Source organism: Pithys albifrons, chromosome 1 (assembly GCF_047495875.1).
Source record: "Pithys albifrons albifrons isolate INPA30051 chromosome 1, PitAlb_v1, whole genome shotgun sequence".
NCBI classification, from domain to species: Eukaryota; Metazoa; Chordata; class Aves; order Passeriformes; family Thamnophilidae; genus Pithys; species Pithys albifrons.
Genome location: NC_092458.1, coordinates 31,462,972 through 31,486,953, shown reverse-complemented (window position 1 = coordinate 31,486,953; position 23,982 = coordinate 31,462,972). Strand labels below are relative to the sequence as shown.

The 23,982-nt window shown below is 39.1% G+C and overlaps 1 protein-coding gene across 2 annotated transcripts in view; it reads left to right on the top strand.

Annotated features, from left to right (window-relative positions):
- The first annotated feature begins 1,506 nt into the window (after window positions 1-1,506).
- TPP2 (tripeptidyl peptidase 2) overlaps window positions 1,507-23,982 on the top strand; it is a 55,983-nt gene continuing 33,507 nt past the window's right edge. For both annotated transcript variants that reach the window (XM_071548745.1, XM_071548736.1), the window contains exons 1-14: window positions 1,507-1,698; window positions 7,738-7,866; window positions 9,646-9,741; window positions 10,151-10,255; window positions 10,887-11,011; window positions 11,727-11,890; window positions 13,055-13,209; window positions 14,226-14,302; window positions 14,826-14,953; window positions 16,790-16,889; window positions 18,836-18,984; window positions 19,114-19,229; window positions 20,805-20,973; window positions 23,304-23,461. In XM_071548745.1, the coding sequence (XP_071404846.1) occupies window positions 1,537-1,698; window positions 7,738-7,866; window positions 9,646-9,741; window positions 10,151-10,255; window positions 10,887-11,011; window positions 11,727-11,890; window positions 13,055-13,209; window positions 14,226-14,302; window positions 14,826-14,953; window positions 16,790-16,889; window positions 18,836-18,984; window positions 19,114-19,229; window positions 20,805-20,973; window positions 23,304-23,461 (1,833 nt within the window). In that variant the 5' untranslated portion in view covers window positions 1,507-1,536. The remainder of the gene's footprint in view (window positions 1,699-7,737; window positions 7,867-9,645; window positions 9,742-10,150; window positions 10,256-10,886; window positions 11,012-11,726; window positions 11,891-13,054; window positions 13,210-14,225; window positions 14,303-14,825; window positions 14,954-16,789; window positions 16,890-18,835; window positions 18,985-19,113; window positions 19,230-20,804; window positions 20,974-23,303; window positions 23,462-23,982) is intronic.

The window sequence follows — 23,982 nt, the reverse complement described above, 5'->3', positions numbered from 1 at the left end:
CTTTCTTTTTTAATATATATATAATCTGTATTTTTAAGGCAGTGCTCTTCAGGTTTATTTTAGTATTTGCATAAAAATCATGTAGATCTCTAAAGTCATTAATGAGCTGGAAGACATTGCCAAAGGAAGCTCAAACAAGGGGAAAAATACAGAAAGTACCACTTTTTGCTAGCAATCCTCCCCCCTCTTCTGTTACGAAAGAACAAATGCCAGGTCCAATGAAGATTAATGTCTGACAAACATTGTATAAAATGTCTCATGAGACCCATGAAATAAACAAAAAATTACACAGGGAGAAAAATTCTCAAAATCCCAAATCCCCTTTGTTTTATAGTGAAGTGAATATGTTAATGCAGCCAAACTCAACCTTTTTCTCCCAAGGTGACTCTCTAAATAGAAACTTAAGAAAGCAAAGTGATACCCTAGAAACTAACCTGTTTTACACATACTGCCAGTTAAAATGGCTAGAGTCTGACATTAAAAACAAGCCATCTTTTCAAAAGTTCTGTGTGTATTTGGTTTCAGATACTCCACAGTTCAGGGGTTTTTTTGCAAATGAAAGCTAGAAAAACACCTTTAAAACCCCTGTTTTCCAAAAATTTGGGGGATCTGTGTGTGTGCATGTGTGTGTGTGTGTGTGTGTTTGGAGGGTTTGGGGCTTTCTTTTTTCCTATAGGTAGTCTTTTTGGGGTTTGGTTTCTTAATTGTTTGTTAGTTTTTCCTCTTTGCTAAACAGTTGAACAAGTACCCAACTGCTGTGCAACCATTACGGTGACCTTGTCAACCCACAGCAATGGAGACACCATGCTCCTGCTGGCACTGCCATCACAAAGCCTACTTTTAAACCGGACAATGAATCAGCAGGAAAAAAAATAAAAATCATTAAGTAAATGTTTGTACATCGGATCACTGAGAAATGGAGGCCTAGGCGTGACCTTATCACTCTCTACAACTATGTGGAAGGAGGTTGCCAGGTGGGCGCTGGCCTCTTCTCCCAGGAAACCAGCGACAGGACGAGAGGGACTTGGCCTCAAGCTGCAACAGGGGAGGTTTAGGCTGGTCATAAGGAGGAATTTCTTCACCGAGAGGGTGACTACACGCTGGAATGAGCTGATCGTCCCTGGCAGTGTTTAAGGAAAGCCCGTCGCGGCACTAAGCGTAGCTGACAAGGAGGTGTTGGGTCATGGGTTGCACCCCGTGACCTCAGAGGTCTTTCCGACCTGGCTGACTCTGTGACTCTCATTTTAACCCGAAGGGCCCCAAAGGTTCCCTCGGCTCCCACCGCTGCCGGACGTGGCCGCCGCGCGCCCGGCGCGTGCATCGCGTCGCTCCTCTGATTGGCTGCCTCCGCCCCCGGGCCCCGCCCGCCTCGGCGCCTCATTGGTCGGCTTTAGCCTCGGAGCTCCTCGCGCCGCGGGCCTTGAGGGGTGCACCTCCCCGTGGGCGGCCCTGCGCATGCGCCGCTCCGTCCCGGCCTGGCGCGGCCCCTCCCCGCGCGCCCGCCCCGCGCCCGGTCTCGCCCCCTGCGCTCGCGCCATGGCAGCCGCCGCCGAGGAGCCGTTCCCGTTCCACGGGCTCCTGCCCAAGAAGGAGACCGGCGCCGCCGCCTTCCTCGCCCGCTTCCCCGACTTCGACGGGCGGGGCGTGTTGCTGGCCGTGCTGGACACCGGCGTGGACCCCGGGGCGCCGGGCATGCAGGTAGCGCGGGGCGGCGGTCCTGAGTCACGGCCGCGGCCCTCGGGAGCGCCCCGGCCCCGCCGGGCCGGCCCCGCCGCGGAGACGGGCACTGGGGACCGAGGCGGCGGCGGCGAAAGCGGGGGAGACCCGTGCAGGGCTGTCCCGGTAACTGTCCCTGCCCCGCGGACTCAGTGTCCGGGTGTGTTCGCTCCCGGTTCCCGCTCAGCACCGGGAGCGTGGGCGCTGGGACGGAGGGCGGGGAAGCGCCGGAGCCAGGAGCACTCCGGGTGCTGCGGGGAGGATCCTCCTAAGCCGTCCACAGGCGTTTTATGGCACTTAATTCTCTCTGGCTGCCGCCTCTCACCAGAGCTCATTATAAAGGAACGCTTTGTGTTTTTGTTATACCGTAGCGCTGCTTCGGCAGTGGTAACTCGAGGCTACGCACAGCCGCTTAGGTCTTTTGCATGAAAACTGTGTATCTGGCACAGTTTGCATACCCGCCTTGCTCAGTGTATTTTGCGTGCGTTGTATTGCAATAACAGTCTGTATCAAATTCAGTACTGCCAGCTTGTTTTGGATCTGCCAGCTTTGTATCTCGGATCGCACAGTGATTGCCATTATTTATCTCCATCTCAGTTTTGTAAATTTCTCTGGGTTTGATTTCAATTTGGGTATATCTCAGCACTTCTTTTAACACTTGTCTCCTGACATTTCTACATCGTGTAGGTTTACATGTGGCCTTTTGGGTCACTACTGCTTCTGAATTCCTGTCAACATGTTTTCTCTGAGTTCTGGCAAAGGAGGCCTTGAAAAAAGGCAACTCACTTGAGTACTGCATTCTTTATTTTTTTTACATAAGCAGAGCTTGTTTTGGTTTCTCACCTTCTTTGGTGCACATTTAACTCGTAAATGACCTCCTATTCGGGGACTTGACCCTGGCAGGTCATTAGTTCCGTGTTCTGAAAGGATGAGTGTGGAGGACAGGTAGACTGGATGGAGGAACTGAATAGCTGTAACTTTGGTTGGGTTAAATTGAAATGAAGCTGGTGATTTTGGCAGGAACTTGTGAGTAAATTGAAGCTTAATGAAAGCTAGCCAAAAAACAAGCAAGATAATACCATGGACTGAGCAGAAAGTAGTAAAAGGCAATTAGGAAGATGTGAATATAAGCTGGATGATGTACATAGTTCTGAACTCTCACATATAGAGGCAATACCCCCTAAATTTGTGAAGGTTATAAATGAGGAGCGGGCAACAACAACAAAAACTAACAACATGAGTTTATGGGCAGTAGTGGGAAGGCTTGTTCTGAGATAGGTAACCCAAGGCTCATAAGGGATACTTATGAACCATCGTGATCTCAGCACTGACCATATCAGTTTTCTCCAGCTTATTTCCTTTATGTGCAGGATGATATTTCAGGTAGTCAAGTAAGAGATTTGTCAGGAACCTTGGGAGTGGGGGGGAGATGGAATTTGTGTTATAGTGAATGAGAGTGACTTTGCAGGGAGTCTTATTGCACAGGAAATTATGAAGGAGACAGAGCCTGCACAGAGTCTGTAGAACAGCTTTGTAGGTGTCTCTTTAGCAAGAGGATGTCCTCCCTCTCTGCAGTATTGGGCAGTTTGCATTTTTCCTCCATGCAATGAGTCAGTGTCCTGGACACAGGCAGTGAGGCAGCGTAACTCTACTGCAAGAAGTGGTTTCTAACCTTGGGACAATTTTTGGAATTTTTTTTTATGCCCCTGTCCTTTTTGCTTTTTTGTACTATCATTCTTACTGTCAGTTCTTGGCCTGGCATGGATTTAATCTATGAGAGTCAAATCAGTTGCTTAGAGGGAAGAAAAGAGTTAAGTCTATAGGTATTACAGCTTTGAGTTCAGGTTAATGACAATAATGATTACAGGCCAAAATGAGCTGCCCTGTTTTGAATATAGTGGGGATTTTAGTCAAAACCAAACAGTTTCTTTGCTACTCCCTAATGTTTCATTCCTGGGTAGGATTCCTTTGCTTGTTGATTCTATGACTTAATTTGTAAACACTGATGCTAATGTTTGTCCCCTTTGCAAGGGACAAAAACATTTGGGGACAGAGTTCAACAGGGAAATACTATAGTGTTTATGTTCTTCCTTGGACACTTACTGCTAGAGAGAGAATAATTATCAGGCTTAGCAAACCTTCTTACATCTTTTTTTTCTATTGGTTGGCTTGCTTGGCCGAACAAAATGTTAATCTAACTTGTACTTACTTTATGAATCTTCTGTAGTCATTGCCCTCTAGTGAACTCTTTTCACAACCTCTTGTTTTATAATCTACCTTTTTGTGATACCTGTAAAGTTCAGTTTGTCTGCTGCTTTCATGGTAGTTTTTGCCCTTTCAGCCCTTCTTGGTAGAATCTATTTCCTATTATTGTCTGCCAAGTCATGGCTTGTAATTCCCCATTAAGGCACAATGACTGATGAAATTTTAGGTGGGCAGATAAGGTACATTTAATGGAGTGTTGTGGTTGTGTATGTATAGACTTTGTTCAGCCCCACTCTGGCCTTTCCTTGTTCCTGTTGTGACTTCTTACATTTCACGATAGATAAGTCAGTTCATCTGCTTCTTGCAAATTTACTTATGTGCCTTGTTGGAATTACTACTTACCAAAGTGAACTTGTTATTGTTATGTGACGACCTTTAGCAGTAGCAACTAGTTTGGTTTTACTTGCTTTTCAGCACTGAGTTAAAAAAAAAAACTTGAAAATTATTTTATTTGCAATAAGTGTTTGTGATGGGATCAGCTGTCCCATGACCAAAGTGCTGAAGGACTTGTTCATCTCTGTCAGTTGGAGTCAGTAACATTGCATGGTCTGGCAAAACCACCTTCAGTGCATCTGACTTTCCCCTTTCAGCTGGGATTGTCATGGATACTGGTGCTCCTCTCATGCTGATCACTTGCCAGGATTATGCAGATAGATGATTTTCAGTGTGTTCAATTTATTTGTTTTGCAAAATTGGAGCTAACATGTAAGGAGGTTTTTCAAACTTCAAGCAGAAATGTATAAACAACAAAGTAATTTTTAGTTTTAAACTACTAGATTATTTGTTTTTCAAATGGCTGTAGGCAAGCCATGGTAGGATTGATGATTTTTTTTTTTTTTTTACGAATACAGTATAAAATATTTTTAATTGTGTAAAAGTTCTTAATTTTTTGAATTTTAATGCAGAAGGTACTTAAATGTACCTTCTGTCTAATTAATTCATAACTTCAGGACTTTCCTGTTCACATAAGGGAATTGAGCAAGCTCATGTGATTATTTTTTTATTATTATAATTTTTATCTCAGACTCATGAGACTTGAAAGGGAAAACAGAGCTGAACTCTGAGTTTCACTCTGGCATTGCTGCTGGTGGGCCGTGTGCCGAACAGCAGTTCATGTCAGCAGCAGCAGCAGCCGTATCAGTTACTCGCACTAGGTTACTGCAAACCTGTCTGGATTGCTGCTTTTAGGAATTGAACCTTGGACCATTTGAAATTCTGAGTTTCTTGTTTCTGACTGGAAGACACTGACTGTACAAACCCACCTGCGTGTGCAGACCTGCTGGGACTCACCTATGAGGCAAAGAGCCACAAAGTGGAGGAGTTGCACATTGTCTTTCTGGCTGGAAAACAACTAAAACTACCCAAGCTTGCTGCAGCATAAATCTGTGTTCCTGCCACCTGTTGCTCTATAACTTGCCTACTTCAAACAAGTCACCTTGGATTACCTTCTCATTCTTGTTTTCTTGTTTTTTGATCGTTGAATAGTTCATTTTGAGTAAAGGCACATTGAAAAGTGTCCACTGCTGCTATCTCAGGTTTGGCTTGCAGTTGCTTTTTTACTGGAGCAGCACTTGCCTTTTCTGTGAGTTGAGACTGACATTTGAAGGCATTAACTACAAATGCTAGAAAATTATATGGTTTAATGCCTGTGTGCTTTTCCCCATGTAAATTTTCACTACTGTGTAACTGCTGTTCAGTGGATGTTTTACCAGGTTAAGATGCTTTAGTGATTTTCTTGAGTGAACATGAGTTTCTATGAACAGAGTAGCAGTGTTGGTTTCTGTAATGGAAGTTCTGCCTTGGCAACCTTCTTCACAAGCAGGATTTGTTACCGTCAGGGAAATTAAATTGATACGCTTTTTGCAGTTGCTGTGGGTTTGAATTTGTTTGTTTGTTTTTGTCTGTTTAACCCTATTTTAGCTGGGGAGTTGCTTGTTATTTTTCTGGGTTGGTTTTTTTGTTGTTGTTGAGTTTTGGAGGGTTTGTTTTGTTGGCTTATAGGGGGTTTGTTTTGGTTTTTGTTTGCTGTTTTGTTTGTGGTTTGGGGTTTTTTTTAAACCATGAGAATTTGAGACCATGGAAGTATTGCACTTATTGAGGTGTTATAAAAGCCTGACCCTTGTCCTTTTGGCAGCAACAGAGAGACTTTTATGAAACAGCTTGAATGTGTTGTTGGCTTCCAGCAGCTGAATCCACAATTCCAGAGCATGATTGGAGCAAAACTATCTGCAATCTATGATACACCTAACATCAAAATTATTGATAGAGAACAAAGGCAACAATACCAAATATTTGAATGGTAGAAAATAGCAAATGTTTGTGCTTTTCTGAGTAAGAAAATTTTTTCACTTTCATTGTAGTTATTTTGTGGGACATACTGGGATGATGATTGATTTATTTTTTTTAATCAATCTTTATTTCATGCTATCATATAATGGTTTGGGTTGGAAGGGCCCTTGAAAGGCCAACTAGTCCAACCCTCCTGCAATGAGCAGAGACATCTTCAAATAGATCAGGTTGCTCAGAGGCCTGTCCAACCTGGCCTTGAATGTTTCCAGGTGTGGGACATCCACCACCACTTGGGACAACCTGTTCCAGTGTTTCACCACCCTCATAGTAAAAATTGTTTTCCTTATAGTGGTCTGAATCTACCCTCCTTTAAGTTTAAAGCCAATCTTCCTTGTCCTGTCACTGTCTGTGCCCTTGTTAAAAGTTCTCCTCCAGCTTTTTTATAGGCCCTTTTCAAGTACTGGGAGGCTGCTATAAGGTTTTTCCAGAGCCTGCTCTTCTCCAGGCTGAACAACCTCAGCTCGCTCAGCCTGTCCTCATGGGAGAGGTGCTCCAGCCCTTTGAATTCATATTGCCCTTCAAACAAATGCTACTGTACATGAAGTGTAGTTTATTTGCTGAATAAACTTGTACTGTACATGAAGAATGTTATTACAAGAAAGAAACTGTGTATATTTTTGCTAGATGTTAAATAAATGAAAAAGTGTTAACTATATATTGGTAATAGTGTAGGAGGTTCCTCTGGGTGGAATGGATGTTAGATGGGTTAGTAGTTTCTTTTTGATGTTGTTTAGTTACCCACAACTACTATAAAGTCCATCAGGGCTAGTTTTGATCTACTTTGAGGAGGATTTAAATGTATGCTCGTAAACTCTTCATGGGTAGTCAGCTCTTTTTGTCCTGGTAAAAGCACTCCTTATACAAGTATTGGGTGTATGTAGCCATTGGTACTAACAGTGAAGCAGAATCCTTGAAACAGGAAAAATAAGATGAGGGTAACTTGAGTTCCTTTTAGGTTTAAGCTCAGTTAAGAGACTTGAACTTGTGGGAGCTTGTAATTCACCTTTCATTTTATTAGTTATGCACTCATTACTGTAAAATTTTGCAAGAATGGGGAGATGGAAGCAATGCAGCAAATAATTTGACCACAAATAATATTTTTTACAAATTTAAGCTTCATTGTAAAATGAGGGTGCGTGTGCTTTGTTGACACAGTGTTTTTCACCTGTTTCTTTTCTAAGTCCTTATTAGAAATAAGTGGATTTGTATAAACTAGAAAAATTAAAATGTTGATCCTAGTTCATTAAAAATTTGACCAAGTTCAAGTTGGTTTTATGTCCTTCGGTAAAAGTTTGGGTGTCTAAAAAGGTTAGTTGATATTTTTAATAATGACAGTGAAAGCTTTCCTGGTTTGCGTGCTGAAGGGAAAGAATGATGTTTTCAGTTTTCCAATGCTTATCTTTTCAGATTACAACTGATGGGAAACCAAAGATAGTTGATATAATTGACACAACGGGCAGTGGTGATGTAACTACATGTACCATTGTGGAACCTAAAGATGGAGAAATTACTGGTCTTTCTGGAAGAACTTTAAGGGTGAGTATTTGGTAGTACAGAGACACCACTGTACATCATCTTCTTGCTTGCTTAACGACAAATATAGCACCTATTTTGGTTTCAGCAAAACTTACTTCTGTTTAACCAGATTTTGTGGTTTAAGCCCAGCTGGCAACTAAGAACCACACAGCCTCTTTGCTCACCCTCTCCCCAGCAGTGTGTAGAGAAGAGAATCAGAATGGTGCATGTGAGAAAACTCATGGGTTGACATAAAGACAGTTTAATAGGTAAAGCAAAATCCATGTGTGCAAGCAAAGAAAAACAAGGAATTCATTCACCAGGTCACATGGGCAGGTGTTCAGCTATGTCCAATAAAGCTGGTCTCTGTCACAGATAATGATGACTTGAGAAGATAAACACCATCACTCTGCACATCCTCCCTTCTTTCCCCAGGTAATGTGCTGAACATAACACCTTAGTCTGGGATATCCCTCTGGTCAGTTGGGGTCAGCTGTCCCAGCTGTGTCCTTCCCAGTTCCTTGTACATCCCCAGACTGCTCCCTGCTGGAGTGGGGTGAGAGACAGAAAAAGCCTTGACTCTGTGCAAGCACCACTCGGCAACAGCTAAAACATCCCTGTGTTATTAACACTGTGTGCAGCACAAATCAGCCCCCACACCAGCTACTGGGAAGAAAATCAACCCTAGCCCAACCAAAGCCAGCAAACCAGATCTTATCCACAGCTAAAACTGGACTTGCTCATCTTCTTACAGATTGCGTAGTATTTCTTTTACTTTTCATATGTCTTTATTTTTAATATTTTCTGTAGCCAAATGGGGGTGTGTGCAGGGGGATTTTGGCTGCTTAACAATCGTTTAATTATTTGTTAAAAACAGCATCTGATACAGCTTTGGAAAGTGGTTGAAGAAAACATGCTAACATGCTTTAAAAATATCAGACACAGTTCTGTCTTTAAAAGTGCTAGTATTTTCCACATTTGCATAAACTACAAGAGGAATTGTGTTAAGCTCATGGTAAATAGTTTCAGAGACTGAAAAGTCTATGACAACTTAGCTGTAGGCTCACTGAATTCTCACTGTGCACAGAATAGAAATGGTGCAGGATTTTCCGAAAGGACACAGTAAGATCCAGTAGAGGTCTTGGGCACACGAAACTGATGTTGTTGGCATGTTATTGATTTCCTAGTTGGATTGATGAGGTGATACAGGGACATCACATCTTTGGATCTCTCCGTTCTATCAACTTGCTTCTTAAGTTTGCACAGAAGATGATTGCAAGGGTGAATCTGTTGCTCTTTTACTGTTGTTCGTAGGATTAGTGGATCTGATACTCTGAGTCTAAATTGCAGCAAGATGTGAAATGAAACATTTAGATGTTTGTCATGACTTCCAACCATAATACTCCTTCATGCTCGAGTGTGTCTCTTCATTTGCAGTACTATTTCCCCAGACTTCTGGCCAGTAAAGTCAGTGCTGGGGCTTTATGTTTTAAAAGCAGGGTATTAGGGCAACTGGTACTTGAAGATGTTCGATGGCAATGTCACAGAAACTGATACTGATTCTTTTGGAACTGAATTGAATTTGCCATGTCGTGTTGTTGAAACAGTGCAGTAGCTGCTGTCCTGGAGACAGAATTAAATTGGCCGTATTTGCAAGTCTGTTCTGCTAAGCTCTATTACGCAGTCTTGGAGGGGTTTTTTGTTGAGCTTGTTTTTTGGGTTTTTGTTTGGTTGTCTTTTTTTTTCTTTGTTTTTTTTTAATGCCATAGTTAACCTATTTCTGAATATACTTTTCCGTAGATTCCAGCAAACTGGGTAAATCCTTCAGGCAAATATCACATTGGCATAAAAAATGGCTATGATATCTATCCTAAAGCTCTTAAGGAGAGGATTCAGGTAAGGAAATACCATTTGTTCCAAGTGTATAATCATATTTTAGTGTTCTGTTTCTTAATTTGTTTTTAAAACCACACTGTGACTTGCTAACACACTTAGGCTGATAGCCAGTGCTTGAGAGCTATTCTCTCACTGATTTTTGTTTAGTTTTGATATGACCAATTTCTTCTGTGATTTTTTTTTTTGAGCAACAAGAGGTGGCTCAGTGGTCTTCACAGTGGTTCATTGAGGCAAAAAGTCTAGAAATTACTAATTTTTCTTATCTGTGGCAATTGATGTTTATTTATAGTATTGTATGGGATGTTTTTAGCCATTGTGCGTCAAATCAGAATTTTCAAATTATTTTTGAAGACTTCATACTTTGACTTGTATTTCTCAGTATGGTGAAGAACCTGGTTTTATTTTACAGAAAGAACGCAAGGAAAAGCTGTGGGATCCTGTTCACAGGCTGGCTCTAGCAGAGGCCTGTAGGAAACAAGAAGAATTTGATGCTGCTCATAGCTCTCCTTCACAGGTCTGCAGAAGTCTAAACTTATAAACTTGTTACTTGCAACAATTTGTTGCTGGTTGACAGGATTAAAATATTTCGTTAGATGAATGAAGGAAAATACGTGTGATTATTTTGGCAGTTAACTTACCAGTGTATCTTCTGATTAATTTAAAAAGTCTTTATATGGATGGTTGTTTGATTTGCTTAGTGTTGTTAACTTTCTAAAGTTATTGTCAAATATGAAAATGGTGTTACTTCAAAAGCTTCGTAGGATACTTCTAATAAGTTTTATTTTTAATTTAATTTGCTGTGTTCAAAGTTGAAATCTTCTAAACATGTTTTTTCTTTTAGAAACTATGTACTACTTCAATGAAGTACCTAAGACGCCTCAGAGTATTACTCTATCATTTAACAATCTTAAAAAAAATGTGGCTTTAAATGTTATGATTACAGAAATTGGAAACAGTTTTGCTTAATTGGCTGAAAATAAATACTGCACTGTTGACTTGATCTTCTAATGTTCGTGACTCCTAAGATGGTCTAACATTCCTGAGGAAGTAATGGAATAAATGAATAGTGTCAGAAAGAAATGTAGGATTACTTATCTTGTAATAATTTTAGAAATACTGTAACTGAATTTTGGTTGCCTTATTAGGTACATAAACTAATAAAGGAAGAACTTCAAAATCAAGTGGAATTGTTGAATTCTTTTGAGAAAAAATACAGTGATCCTGGCCCAGTATATGATTGTCTAGTGTGGTATGATGGTGAGACCTGGAGGTAAATGCCTAAACTTGTCTAAAATGTCTTGTTCTACACATAAAACAACAGCTTGCAAAGAAGACTCATGTTAACTTTTAAATCTGCCCTCTTTATAGAGGTTTTAAATATTTTTTGCTTAAAATGATCCTGCTGTATCAATTGAATGTCTTGACAAAATTCTAATCTCATGTGGAAAGGAGGTAGAATAAAAGTGAAGACACCATGATATGAGTGGAAGTTTGTGGGATTTTCTGCTGAAGCAGAATAAAATTGCTTTGGGTATTCACTGGGGATAGGAATCAAAACCCCAAGACAAAACAGGTGTCTGGGCACAGACTCCAGGATGTAACATGGCACATTTCCTGGCTGATAATTGCATCATAAAAACCAATAAGACTTCAAATGTTTGTGTACCAGCCCTGATCAGCCAGCTTTAGTAAAATTTCTTGCTTGAAATTGCATGAATTTTCATATGCTTGCTTTTCAAAGGCAGATTTATTTGAATTTAGTAGCATTTGCAAATCAAGGGTTTTTTAGAGATCTTTGTAGTTTTTGAGTCTTAAGTGTAAGCAACCAGGTTTTAAAATAAATAGTGACTTAAAGATACCATAAGCACAGAACCAAACTGCCTGAAGTCTTTGTGTTATGTTGTGCTCCAGGGCGGGGAGATAACCCAAAGTTTGCAGCAGCTGGAAAATTGCCTTTTGTTTGTTGTTTTTTTTTTTGTCAACAGAGCCTGCATAGATACAAGTGAGAATGGTGACTTAACTAACTGTACAGTCCTGAGAACCTACAAAGAAGCTCAGGAATATGGATCTTTTGGAACATCTGAGATGCTGAATTACTCTGTAAATATATATGATGATGGAAACCTCTTGTCCATTGTGACAAGTGGAGGTAAATGAAAGTCATTTTAAGAACATTTTGTTGTTGAATAGGTGTCGTGAGAAGTAGCAGTTTGTTTTGGGCTGTGATTCTGATATTTTGGACAGCTCTTAACACAGCATTCATTATTATGGCATTTAAGATTGATCCTCACTGAACTAAACCTGTAATGACAGCTCATTACCAAACTTGCTTACATTTTTCTCTGAAATATTGTCAACTTTGTGTACCTAAGCATGTGTACATAGAATGCAGGAACTTGAGTGATCTCTAAGATGTTACTGCATCTTAAGGCCTAAATTAGAGAGAACCTTCTTTCAAAATACTCTGTGTTTTGTTTGTTAAATATAGAGTGATGATTGATTTTTAGTTGCTATCCTTTGTGCTTGTATAGTTTTAAGAATTACAGTAAAAGATCCCTGGGCAAAATGAGTATTGGTCTTTATTTAGGTTTGTACAGATGTCACTATGGGTGTAGCTCCAACCACTCTGAACCCACATTGGTGTACTCTTTAAATAATCATATTTTGGAAGCATCCTGAGTGATTAGGATGGTATGGATGTATTTGATTTGAAGAATGATCTTAATTTCTCATGAAACTATTCCAACTACAAAAGCAGTTCTGATTTCTAAATTGATGGAAATTTTTTTGAGAGATTCCTTTATTTCTGTGCAGTTCCAGTTCTGGTTTTTTTCTTAGTCCCCAATATCCGAGTCATCTCAGACATAATGTTCATAACTTTGAGTAGGAAGCATTGAGCCTTTGAAGTAACTTTTGTTGGTGGAATTGAGTTAATACTTCATTTCTCTCTGCCCACTGTCTTCTTTTTCTTCTTAAAAAGCTGTTTCTTTGTTGAACCTTATACAGTTGGCCTCAACCTCGTGATCCAGCCTGTCCAGTTCTCTCTACAGAGCCTTCCTATTCTCCAACAGAAAAACACTCCCACCCAAGTTGTTGCGGTCTGCAAACTGACTGAGGGTGCCTTGGTCCCCTTGTCCAGATCATCAATGAAGATATTAAACAGGACTGGCCCCACTGAGCCATGGTGAACACCTCTGGCCACTGACTGGATTTATATGCTTATAGATCACTAAGTGAAAATTAGTTGAGCTGTAGTGTATTAAAACTAATATAAATGATGTTCACCAAACATACACACTTTGTGTTTGTGCAGGAGCACATGGAACACATGTGGCTAGTATTGCAGCTGGATACTTCCCAGAAGAACCAGAACGAAATGGTGTGGCTCCTGGAGCTCAGATTCTTGCAATCAAGATTGGTGATACAAGACTAAGTACAATGGAAACTGGCACTGGTCTAATAAGAGCTGTGGGTATTTCATTGAATAAATGATTAATCTCAGCACTGTGACTTAAGTGTAGAATATTGTGAACCTTCCTGCTTGCTAATAGGCTGTGTTTTTATTGTTCTATGGTATTTCCAATGACAAAACCCAACCAAACCATCCCCCCCTTAAAAAAACAAACAAAAAACCAACCACAACATCAAAAAAAGCCCAGCCAAAAAACCCACCCACCCAATGAAAAAAACCTGAAAACAACAAGAATGTATTTTAAAGCATATTTCAAGGCTAATGTTTAATATAAACCAAGATTTCTGTTGCATAGGGCACTTACAGAGTGTTTCCAGAATGGCAGACTTGCAGTGTGTCTGACTAGCTTGACACATGAGTGAAGTTACTTGCATGCTTGCTTAAAGTTTTTTGTGTTGTGAGTGTATTTTTTTATAGTTACTTATTTAAGTCTCTTATAGTATCTATCTATATGGCTGAATTTGTGTTAACGCTTTTTATTAAAAGTGAGGAAAAGTATTGAGCCTTTTAAGGATGGAAGACCCAGGACCTTTTTCATATAGTGAGGTGATAGGATAAAACTTTACACAAGAAAAGGATCTGCAAATAGAAAATTATCCTTGTGTCCCATAGAATATTTTAATACTGCAACATGAAGATGTACAATAATGTTTTTGCAACTTTTTGGAGTTCAACTGAATTGCAGTAAGATAAGATTTTTGTTATTGAGGACAGACCTTAGAGACAATATTGATGATGTCTGCAGTTTTCTATTAGAGTAACGTCTTAATTTATAGCTTGGAACATGGCAAGAATAAGACAGTTCAGGGAGTAGTTTGTTTTAATTTTCTTTGTTCATTGGGAAAATAGCTCTTAAATAGCTGACTAAAGTAAATTAGTTTCTAGAGTCAAAAGAGATTTATTCCAATTTCTTAGATACGTAGCAGACCAGTTTAAACAGATGTTTTGTTATTCCTTAAGTGATTTGTTCTATGACTAGTATATATTTTGGCTTTTATTTTTACTTTATCAGATGATAGAAACAATAAAATACAAATGTGATCTTGTCAACTATAGCTATGGTGAAGCAACACACTGGCCAAATTCTGGGTGAGTAGTATTGGGATTAAAGTATTCTATTTCACAGAAGTGGAATTACGTTTGTTGAGTTTTGTGTAAATCGACTGTCACTAAGAATGAATCGTCCAGGGCCATAGGATTCATATATGTTAGAAACTGTGCAGATTACGTTTTAAACTGTCTTTAAACATTAACTACACCCATCAAAAAAGCTATTAATTTATAATATATGCAAATATAGATTATACAAATTTATATATGCACATAATATTTTGGATTAATAAGGAAATTTTTTAGCTCCAACACTACATAATCTGTGGGATATTTTTTGAAGACCTAAGATCACTGCATAGCTGTTACCCCTCTTTAAAACCAGAAGGTATTTTTGTGATCAGCTTCTGTACTGGAACTGCCTCTGCTGAGTGTGGGAAGCAGGCTGCATAATGTTTCTTGTCTGGTGACTACGCAAAGGTTTTACTAGAAATCGGAGTTTTATCCTGTGGAAGAAAGCAATATTGTTGATTAAATTACTTTGGTTCTTTATCATACTTAGGAGAATTTGTGAAGTGATTAATGAAGCAGTGTGGAAACACAATGTAATCTACGTTTCAAGTGCAGGAAATAATGGTCCTTGCCTTTCTACAGTAGGATGTCCTGGTGGAACTACATCTAGTGTAATAGGTAAATAGCTTGTTTTGAAAAAAAAATTGATGATATTCAGCTTCTGTCTTTTCAAACTTTGTACTTTTGTTACATGTTTGATTGCTGACCTAAATCTAAAAAAATTGTCAGACTGTTGGGCTATAAGATTAATTCTGAGGGAGGCATGTGCTGTATGCTTAGGTATACAAGTTTAGATTATCCTCTTACAGTTCTTGCCAGACCTTGTGTAGAAAAGAGGGGTAGGAGTCAAATGGTCTTGATTTGATGTCAGTTTGTATGAAATGTGCAAAAGAGAACTTTAGTCTGACTTGAACATTTCAGGATTAGTTTTTTAAGTGTAACTGTCTAAGCACACCCCTTTGCTCAGACCAGTAGCTGCTGATAAATGCAACTTGTTAAAAATGTGATTTTAAAGTCTTACAGTGCATTCTGAATTGTCAGAACTATGGTTTTGGATCATCTGTCTTCGTCAGATACTCTGACTTTTATTTGTAGTGATACAATTAAATAATTTTAATTTGGATATAAAATAATCCCATGTCAGGACCTAGACAAGTCATTGTAGGGAAGGAATTCTTCCAACTGCAGTACCACTTCTGTGCAAGTCTTGTACTGGCATAAAATTTTTTTCTGATGGTCTAATGTGTGTTTTAGATATTTTAGTGAAAAGTTGAGTAATAAGAGACTTGTCAAAATGTGTAACATTCAGAGGTAACTTCCTTAGTCTTAATTTTTATATAAATCCTCTGTTGCCTTATTGTATTATACAAGATGCTTAAGTCTCCGAATTCTCATTCAAGGAGACTAGGATGTAAGGAGACTAGCATCAAAGTCTTGAAAGCTGGAGAGCTGCTATTTCAGGGCAGCCAGCAGAATTAATGTTGATTACTTTGTAAAAGTTAATCTGCATTTAATTCACTACTGAGAATGGAGGTTGGAACTGGAATTAACAAGCTCTTTTCAAGTCTGCGTTGTCTTTGCTCTTAGAGTGCATGTACTCTGTCAATTGAACTTACTTCTTGTATCACTCTAGAGACTGGGTGATCGTTCTCTCTGCATGCCAAGTAACTTGGTCCTTGTCCTCGATCTGGAGTGAACAAGATAAGGTTTTTTGTTTTTTGAGGGTAAAGCAAAATACAGCTGACAGGTTGGCTTAGTTCAGACAGACATGGACACTGGCCTTGCCAAATTTGTCAGTTTAGTATGGTAGTTTTCTACCATCCTGATGGTGCTTGTGCTATAATCAAAGTAGAGCTTCACTTTAGAATAGGTAAATAGCGTAGTTGTAATGTGCATCTTTGGCAAAGCCACTTTATCAGGCTTTGATGTAGCCATTTCCATACTCTGCACTTGGAACTGATTCACAGTAATGACTGTCGCAGACCTGTGTTTAATTGTGTGGGTGTGGCCGTTTGCACCAGGTGGTGTAGCTGTGAGCCACGTGAACATGGACCAATCCACATGGATTGCTTTGAGGTTTGGTTGTTGTGGTTTGTAGCAGTGTAAATGGAGCTGAAAAGGTACAGGAGAGAATGGAGATAAGTAAAAGGCATCTACTGTGAAAGAATATAGAAGTTTAATACATCCTAATCCAGCGGAATAAAAGTGAAACTTGGAAGTTTGCATCATATTTTATTATTATACAGTGTGCCCATCAGTATTTTTAGTGCATAGCATGCAGCTTTACACTTGCTCTGCAAAAATACCTAGTTTTAATGATATGGAAAATGTGTGTTTCCGCTTTTAAATGTCAAACAAGAATCTTCTCATAATGAATTTAAACTACAGAAATATTTTACTTTAGCTTTTAATAAAAACTCATATTACATCTAAACTGCTTGAATGTTTTTACAGGTGTCGGTGCCTATGTATCACCTGACATGATGGTTGCTGAATACTCTCTAAGAGAAAAACTGCCAGCAAATCAATATACTTGGTCATCCAGAGGGCCCAGGTATGTTACACTTTTAGAACAAATTCATTACTTTGAAGTAATTAAAAATTTAAAAGGGGTTGTTAATACCAGAATAAAAATACTTCTTTCCAGTGGAAAGATCATAGTTAACCTGCTGTTCTGGCAAGGCCTTTGTATGTTGGGCTTGAGAACTTCTGGAGGAGGAGTAGGAATACCACTGAACTGCCTCAGCACAACCTGTATTTTCCAGGAAAGTGGTTTTGGGTGCAGACCTATTCAGAGATGATAAAAGTTGCTGAAGAGTTGTTTGGAAATTTGTTGGAGTTTTTTAATGTATTTTTTTAAGATTTTTTCCATAACATTTATTTCATTAAGTTAGTATGGCGAAGTTAAATATTTTTCAAGTGCTAAAAATTAAAAGAAATACTGGTACTACAGTGGCGCCACTTCTGGCTTCAGTGACATTGCTGTGATGGCACGGCTTATTCAAGTGTTTTGCTTGAGTCCAGCAGAGGTGTGAGTAGGCAGAGAAATTTTTTCTACCTCACACTATAGAAAATTACCTCAAAGAACTATAAAAGAAAATCTAGGGGCAATTTAAACTTCAGTTTGTATTTGATGTCTCAGAAGCATTTGGTGGTAATGTGGTGGACAAAAAGAAGATGGAAAAGAGTCACATCTCTTCTTGAGTTCTTACATTTATTTGGACTTTCGAATTGTTGTCTGTCATGGTATTTGTATATTTACAGACAAGTATATTGTTCCAAAAATCTTGCTATGTAGAATTCTCATGTTTCATGTAGGGAAAAGCAAGATGTTGCCTCTGCCTTCAGCTGAGAAAGAGAGAAAGTTTATTAATTCCTTTTGATATACATACACACACATACATAAAACTGTGTTTTGTGTGCTTAGTCACTGTGCATTGTGAAGTAGTCAGAGTGAGCATATGTCAGCTGAAAGGCCTCAGTCTGGCCGAAGGAGGATTCCCTTGTGTAGGGTGCAACATGCAGCTAACTGGAGAGTTTCTAACGCTTTGCAACAGGAACTTTGGTGTAGGGGATCAGTCTGTCTCCGAGTAAGCAGCAGGGGCTTTCAGGCAGACGTGCTGTGCACTGCTTGTCCAGAGGTATTCTGGTACAGAACCTTGTATGGCTTTATATATGTCTATCATAAAATGTCCAAGCATCACATTACAGTATCATACTTAGGGTTCTCATTTGAGACGTATTTTGGTCATAATGAAATCGTTAGTGTGCTATACAAATACCCTCTAATATCCTGCCCAGTAGCTCAGGAACAGTGCCACCTTATTCAAGCGATGCAATTTTTGTGTATCAAGAGCAGGAAGATGTAGCATATCTGGCTCATAATGTTGAAAACTAGATGCTGCATTAACTGTGCCAGAGGTCCTTGCTCTGTTCTTAAATATGCTTGTGAAAGATGGGCCCAGCTAATCCTAATCAAACTCTTGGCATCCTTTTTTTTGTGTTCTCCCCCTGCCCTCCTTGTTTCAGGTTGTGTGTTGTAATTCAGAGCTTGACCTGGTAGTGAACTGGCAACATGGAAAATTAGAGATCTAGTGTTTGAATCTTTTCTAGCCTTCCTCTTCCTTTTGCTTTTTTTCTTTAAAAATAGTAACCATTGAATAGCCTATGTAAAATACTATTTTATGTATTGAAGTGTTTAATAGGTTTGTTTGTGTGCATTCTCTAATTCAAATCCCAGAAGATACTCTGCTGGCTAAACTGAAGAGTACTGGAGGACTGAAAGTTTAGAAACCTTTCACTGTGAAACAAACACAGCTGATGATTAATGCGACATTTTGAACTGTTACTTGATGGCATGCTTTGTCTTCATTTAATGGGTTAATGGATTTAAGGAAGTAATAGATTGTGAATCTTCCCTAAAGCTAAAATTTTTTTGAAGTGTACTGATAACTTCAAGGAAAAAAGTTTGTTTTTTAACCATTTTTTTTTTAACATTAGTACTGATGGAGCCCTTGGAGTGAGTATCAGTGCCCCAGGAGGTGCTATTGCTTCTGTTCCAAACTGGACTCTGCGAGGAACACAACTCATGAATGGCACATCCATGTCATCTCCCAATGCATGTGGAGGCATTGCATTAGTTTTGTCAGGTAATGTGCTACAGTGCTAAACTTAGATAGGTGACCTAAATGAGATTAGATAGGTTTTCCTCTTTAAAAAAATGCTGTAGCTTTCAAATTTTTTGTTGTATCCAATAACACCCATATTTTTAATTTCAGGACTCAAAGCTAATGATATTCACTACACTGTTCATTCTGTCAGAAGAGCTTTAGAAAATACTGCAGTGAAAGCTGAAAACATAGAAGTATTTGCACAAGGACATGGTATTATTCAGGTATTTGCTAGCAAAACTCCCAGCATGATATAAGTAACTGACAGTGGAAAATTAACCCACAAAAAAAGCAGGTTTCTAGATTTGATCCCACGCTACTTGATTCTCAGATCTGATGGGGTGAGAGGAAGGGAATGTAGTGGGAGAGAGGGAAGAATGAGAAGGTTTTTCCAGTTTCAGCATGCGGTTATTGTAGAATAAATGTGTTAACTGGACGCATTCTTAAACTGATCGAAACTGATGGACAAAAGTGGGAATGTGGGATTTTATCACCCACATGTGAATTTGGGTGCTTAAACTCTGTCCTAATGGCCAAAAATATTTTTTGTCTATTGTCAGAGAGAGCTGAACTAGTCCTGTCCAGACAAAAGCTGGAACTGTAAGTTCTGGGCACTGAAAATAGATACCCACGCTGGTTCACGAAGTTGTACAGCTGCAGTTGTGCAGTGACTTTGGTGCGGGCGTGTATTGAAATGCTCATTGTATCCTGTGGATTTCTAAGTAGCTTGGCAATCTGTGATGTGATTCTTTGTATGCTGAAGGCATACTGAATTGCTGTCTCCCTATGCACAAGCTTGTGTTCTTACAGAGCTCTGCTGGTGTTTGCTTACAGTCGTTCCTATCCTGGTCAAAAGTAGTACTGAGATTTTTCTCTCGTGCTTCAAGATGCTACATATTAAATGCTTAGCCCTAAACTTATATTCTGGAGATGCCAGAACATAGCATGTACTGTCCACTAAGCACATCTGTAATGACACAAAAGTCGGCAGTGGTGGCAGCCATCTCAAATAAAAAACATTGCTACAGGAAATGAAATGTACCAGCCATACATACTTTGTGATTTAGTAGCATATGATTAAAGCATGTGTTAAAATGTGGTTACAACTGATCTGTGAGACAAGGCTGTTCTATGTCCACTTGTCTGAAAGGAGAGCACACTGGTCTTGGCTGGTGAAGGTCCCTTGCTGTCAAATAGAAGAGAATGTAAGATTTTTATAGTCAGTAAAATAGCAAGAAAAGTAGAATGGCGCGTTTTTAAAACAAAAGCTGAATTTGTCATGTGATTTTACCGTGACAGCTCACTTACTTAGAGCCAGGGCTGGATTTCATGACCTAATTCTCTTAATTTATACCAATTTCTAAAACTTATACAGGCATCCTATGTATCTTTTCTCTTTTGAGTTGCTTAACATTTTATTGTATAAAAGTTTAAAATGTTTAACTAGTGTTGCTCCTCCTTTAAAAAAGTCACCTGAATTAGTGTATCATAAAGTCCTCTTTATCTTTGATGTCATCTCTGAAAACTGATGTTATGAATCTTTTGATGAATTTGTAGCTGAGGAGACTTACCTTTTTTTTATTTTAAGGGTTCTTGGTTTTCTGGACTCTGTGTGGCTGTTGCAGACAGAAAAAGTTGCCTTATTTTATGTATTTGGTATCGTGCAAGCACATGTGGCTCAGGTAGCTGTGAAGTGCTTCATTGTTGCTGTGTTTGCTGAACACTTCTTATTGAAGAGAATATGCATAAATTGCTATTAAGTTGAAATTTGTTAATTTAGAACGTTTTCTTTCTAACAGGTTGATAAAGCCTATGACTACCTCATTCAGAATTCATCATTCACAAGTAACATCGGCTTTACAGTTACTGTTGGCAGCAACCGCGGAATCTACCTCAGAGATCCGGCCCAGATAGCTGCACCATCTGACCATGGGGTTGGCATAGAACCTGTCTTTCCTGAGAATACAGGTAGGAAAGAGCTTTTGTATGTGGGGGGTGGGTGGGGACGTAGAAGCATGATCTTGAAACAAAAAGCTGTGATAATAAGGAGCGATAGGAATCTGTACTGTAAAAGGAGTCACTGTATCTCTGAATTTCGTGGTAAATGCAGGCATGCAACTAAAACTTTTCCATTCTAACTTATAACTGCAGCTCTTTTGTGTGTTGAAGGAGTCTGTTTCACACTTGGTCTCACTTGAAAGAAAGGGATCTCTCTTTGTTTTTTAGAAATTTCAAGTGAAGATGTGGGGCTAGGGAAAAATAGCAAAAATATCAAATATTCCTGATGTTTCATGAAATTACAGAATTTCAGGGCTTTTATTTTAGGTAGTTTTTGACAAAGGATGATCAGTGTTATAAAGATGAAAGCACTTACCTAGAAATTAGTTTCTTAGTTACTTGAAGACTATAAATTTTAAATTTGGACTTCAAGTTTCCACAACTTGAGGAAAATCTTGTTTAATAAACTAGACTTCCATTAAGTGATAAACATAAATATATCTAGGGTCAATACAGGCATTGATACAGATTTTACTTACAGAGTAGAAGTAACTTACACAGATCAAAATAAGATTTGACATCTTTTTTTTCTGTAAACTGTTTTGCCCTACTTTGCTTTAATGAAAATTGGAACTCACTGAGAGACTGAATTATGTTGTATCTGAAAAATGAGCCATGTGAGAGCTTGTTACTGAGGTTAATTCCTCTCCTAAGATCAGTGATCCTCAAGAAGGTTGACGTGTCAGAGGGGTGAGCTTGCTCAGGTGAAGAAAGGGTATGAATTCAAACAGGTTACAGAATCAGAATAATTTAGTTGTTTGGCAGCTTACATTGCAATTAGTGTAAAAAACACATGACACAAAGAAAATAATTGTTCATTAGACTGTTCTGCAGGAAGCAAGCAATCTGAAAACAGGCATTTGTAGTGTGATGAGCAGCTTGTAAGCATGATATTGTTTCCCTAGTACCTGTCCACTTGTTATTTCTGTGCTGTGTCTGGTGTTGTCAACAAGACTGAGTTTGAGAAACTGTAGTAAGTGGTTAAGGGAAGCTCATTGCTCAGTCTGTCTATTGAAGCTTTTCTTGGTTTAAAAGATAAACGTTCACCAAGCAAGATGGGAACATTCCTGGAATAGAAATAGGACCCCTCTCTCTAAATTACTATAACTTCTAAATGAAGATACTTTCAGGCCAAAATGTAGAAAAGGGAATAACAGTTCTTTGCTAAAAATAGATAGACCAAAACAAAACCAACACCACCACAGTAACAGAAACCTTCCAGCAGCCAAGCCCTGCTTTCCCTTTCGGTGCAGTTACAACCACAGCCGCCAGGGGAGCCCGGCTGGTTCAGGATCAGCGCTGCCCTGGGAGGGCACCTGCTCCCTGCCCGCTGTCAGAGCCATCAGCCCCTTCGGGGGAGAGCCGATAAGATCCAAGCTAGAGACACAGTTGAATCTTGATGTTTATCTTTCCCTAACAGAAAAGCACACTTCTCCACATCCCCCTTGACTGTGTATTGGTGTGGAAAATGCATTAAAAAAATTAAAACTGTAACAAAGCTCTGTTTCAGCTTTTCTTGTACCTATAAGGGAATTGGATCTGATAATGGGGTGCACTTTTCTCTAATAAAGATGTGAGGCAATGTCTGAAAATTAAGCTAAGCTTAATTAGGACCAGGAAACCTGAAAGAAGTTTTTCCAAGTGTCATCTTTGGAGCAGGAAGCTGGTTTTTAGTAGTTAAACCATTTCAGCTGGGTTGGATACTTAGCTTAGCTTAGCTTTTTTTTCAGCATAAAAGCCAATTTATGGAATCAGACTGTTTGCAAGGTCAGAACAGATTAACAGATTTTTCTTCTTGCTTAGGTTGCTCTATAATGTAATTTAGTGATTAGCATAACCTTCAGAATCAATTGATTGCTTTTTATTGCATTTTCTTCATTAGGCAAGATTTTATTTACAGAAGGAAGTTTAAACCTACTTCCAGGCTATGCTGTGAATAACTGAAGCATTGCTTATCATCCTACCTTTCACTTTGTGAGGTTTGACTGTTTCAGGGGAGAGGACTTTCAAAGCTGGGTACAAACTTTATTTTATTGCATACTACTGCTATTCTGTTTTTCTCAAGTTAAAAGCAGTAATACAGAACACTACCCTTTGTGCAGAATCTGACCTCCAGGTGCCCTAAGAAATTGGTTCCTATTGTATTGCATTCATGTGTGCATTTTAATAGCAAATACTATGTTATAGTAAACTATGTGCCCATAGTTACTAACTTGTTTCTTCACTTTGTTTCTTGACAGAAAATACTGAAAGAATCTCCCTTCAACTTCATTTAGCTTTAACTTCAAATGCACCATGGGTCCAGTGTCCTAGTCACTTAGAGCTCATGAACCAGTGCCGACACATAAATATTCGTGTGGATCCACGTGGCCTGAGAGAAGGAGTACATTATACAGAGGTTTGGAAGTATTGGTGTTCTAAGCAGGATTGTGTACTCTTTCCTTTTCATGTGGTCTCTATCAACTTTTTATAGAAGTGATTTTTAAGGAAGTCAAATCTGTGTGCTGTACAGACCAGGAAATAGTTCCACACTCCATTTCACTGTACAGGCTGAAGCCGGGGTTCAGCAATAGTTATGTTATACAATCTTGTATAGCATATGCCAGTAGGACTTGGAGTATCAGTGGTTAAAAAGTAAAAGCATGTAGAAAATATAAACCAAATAAATAACCATAAAGTTTTTTTCTTCTGGATATATTTTAACCTTTGACTATCTGTCTCAATCCTGTATTATTATTGAGGATAGGGACTTGTGGTTTTATGAGGTCTTAAATAATTCTCTGTTCTGTGATACCTTAAGGACTGGCCTGTCTTTTGTGGTGTTGCCAAGCAGTCTTAAATGAACCCAAGATTTTGCTTTATCTTGAGGAGTTGCCTGGTACAGTAATGTGACATTTTTTGTTGTTTTGGAAGGTGAAG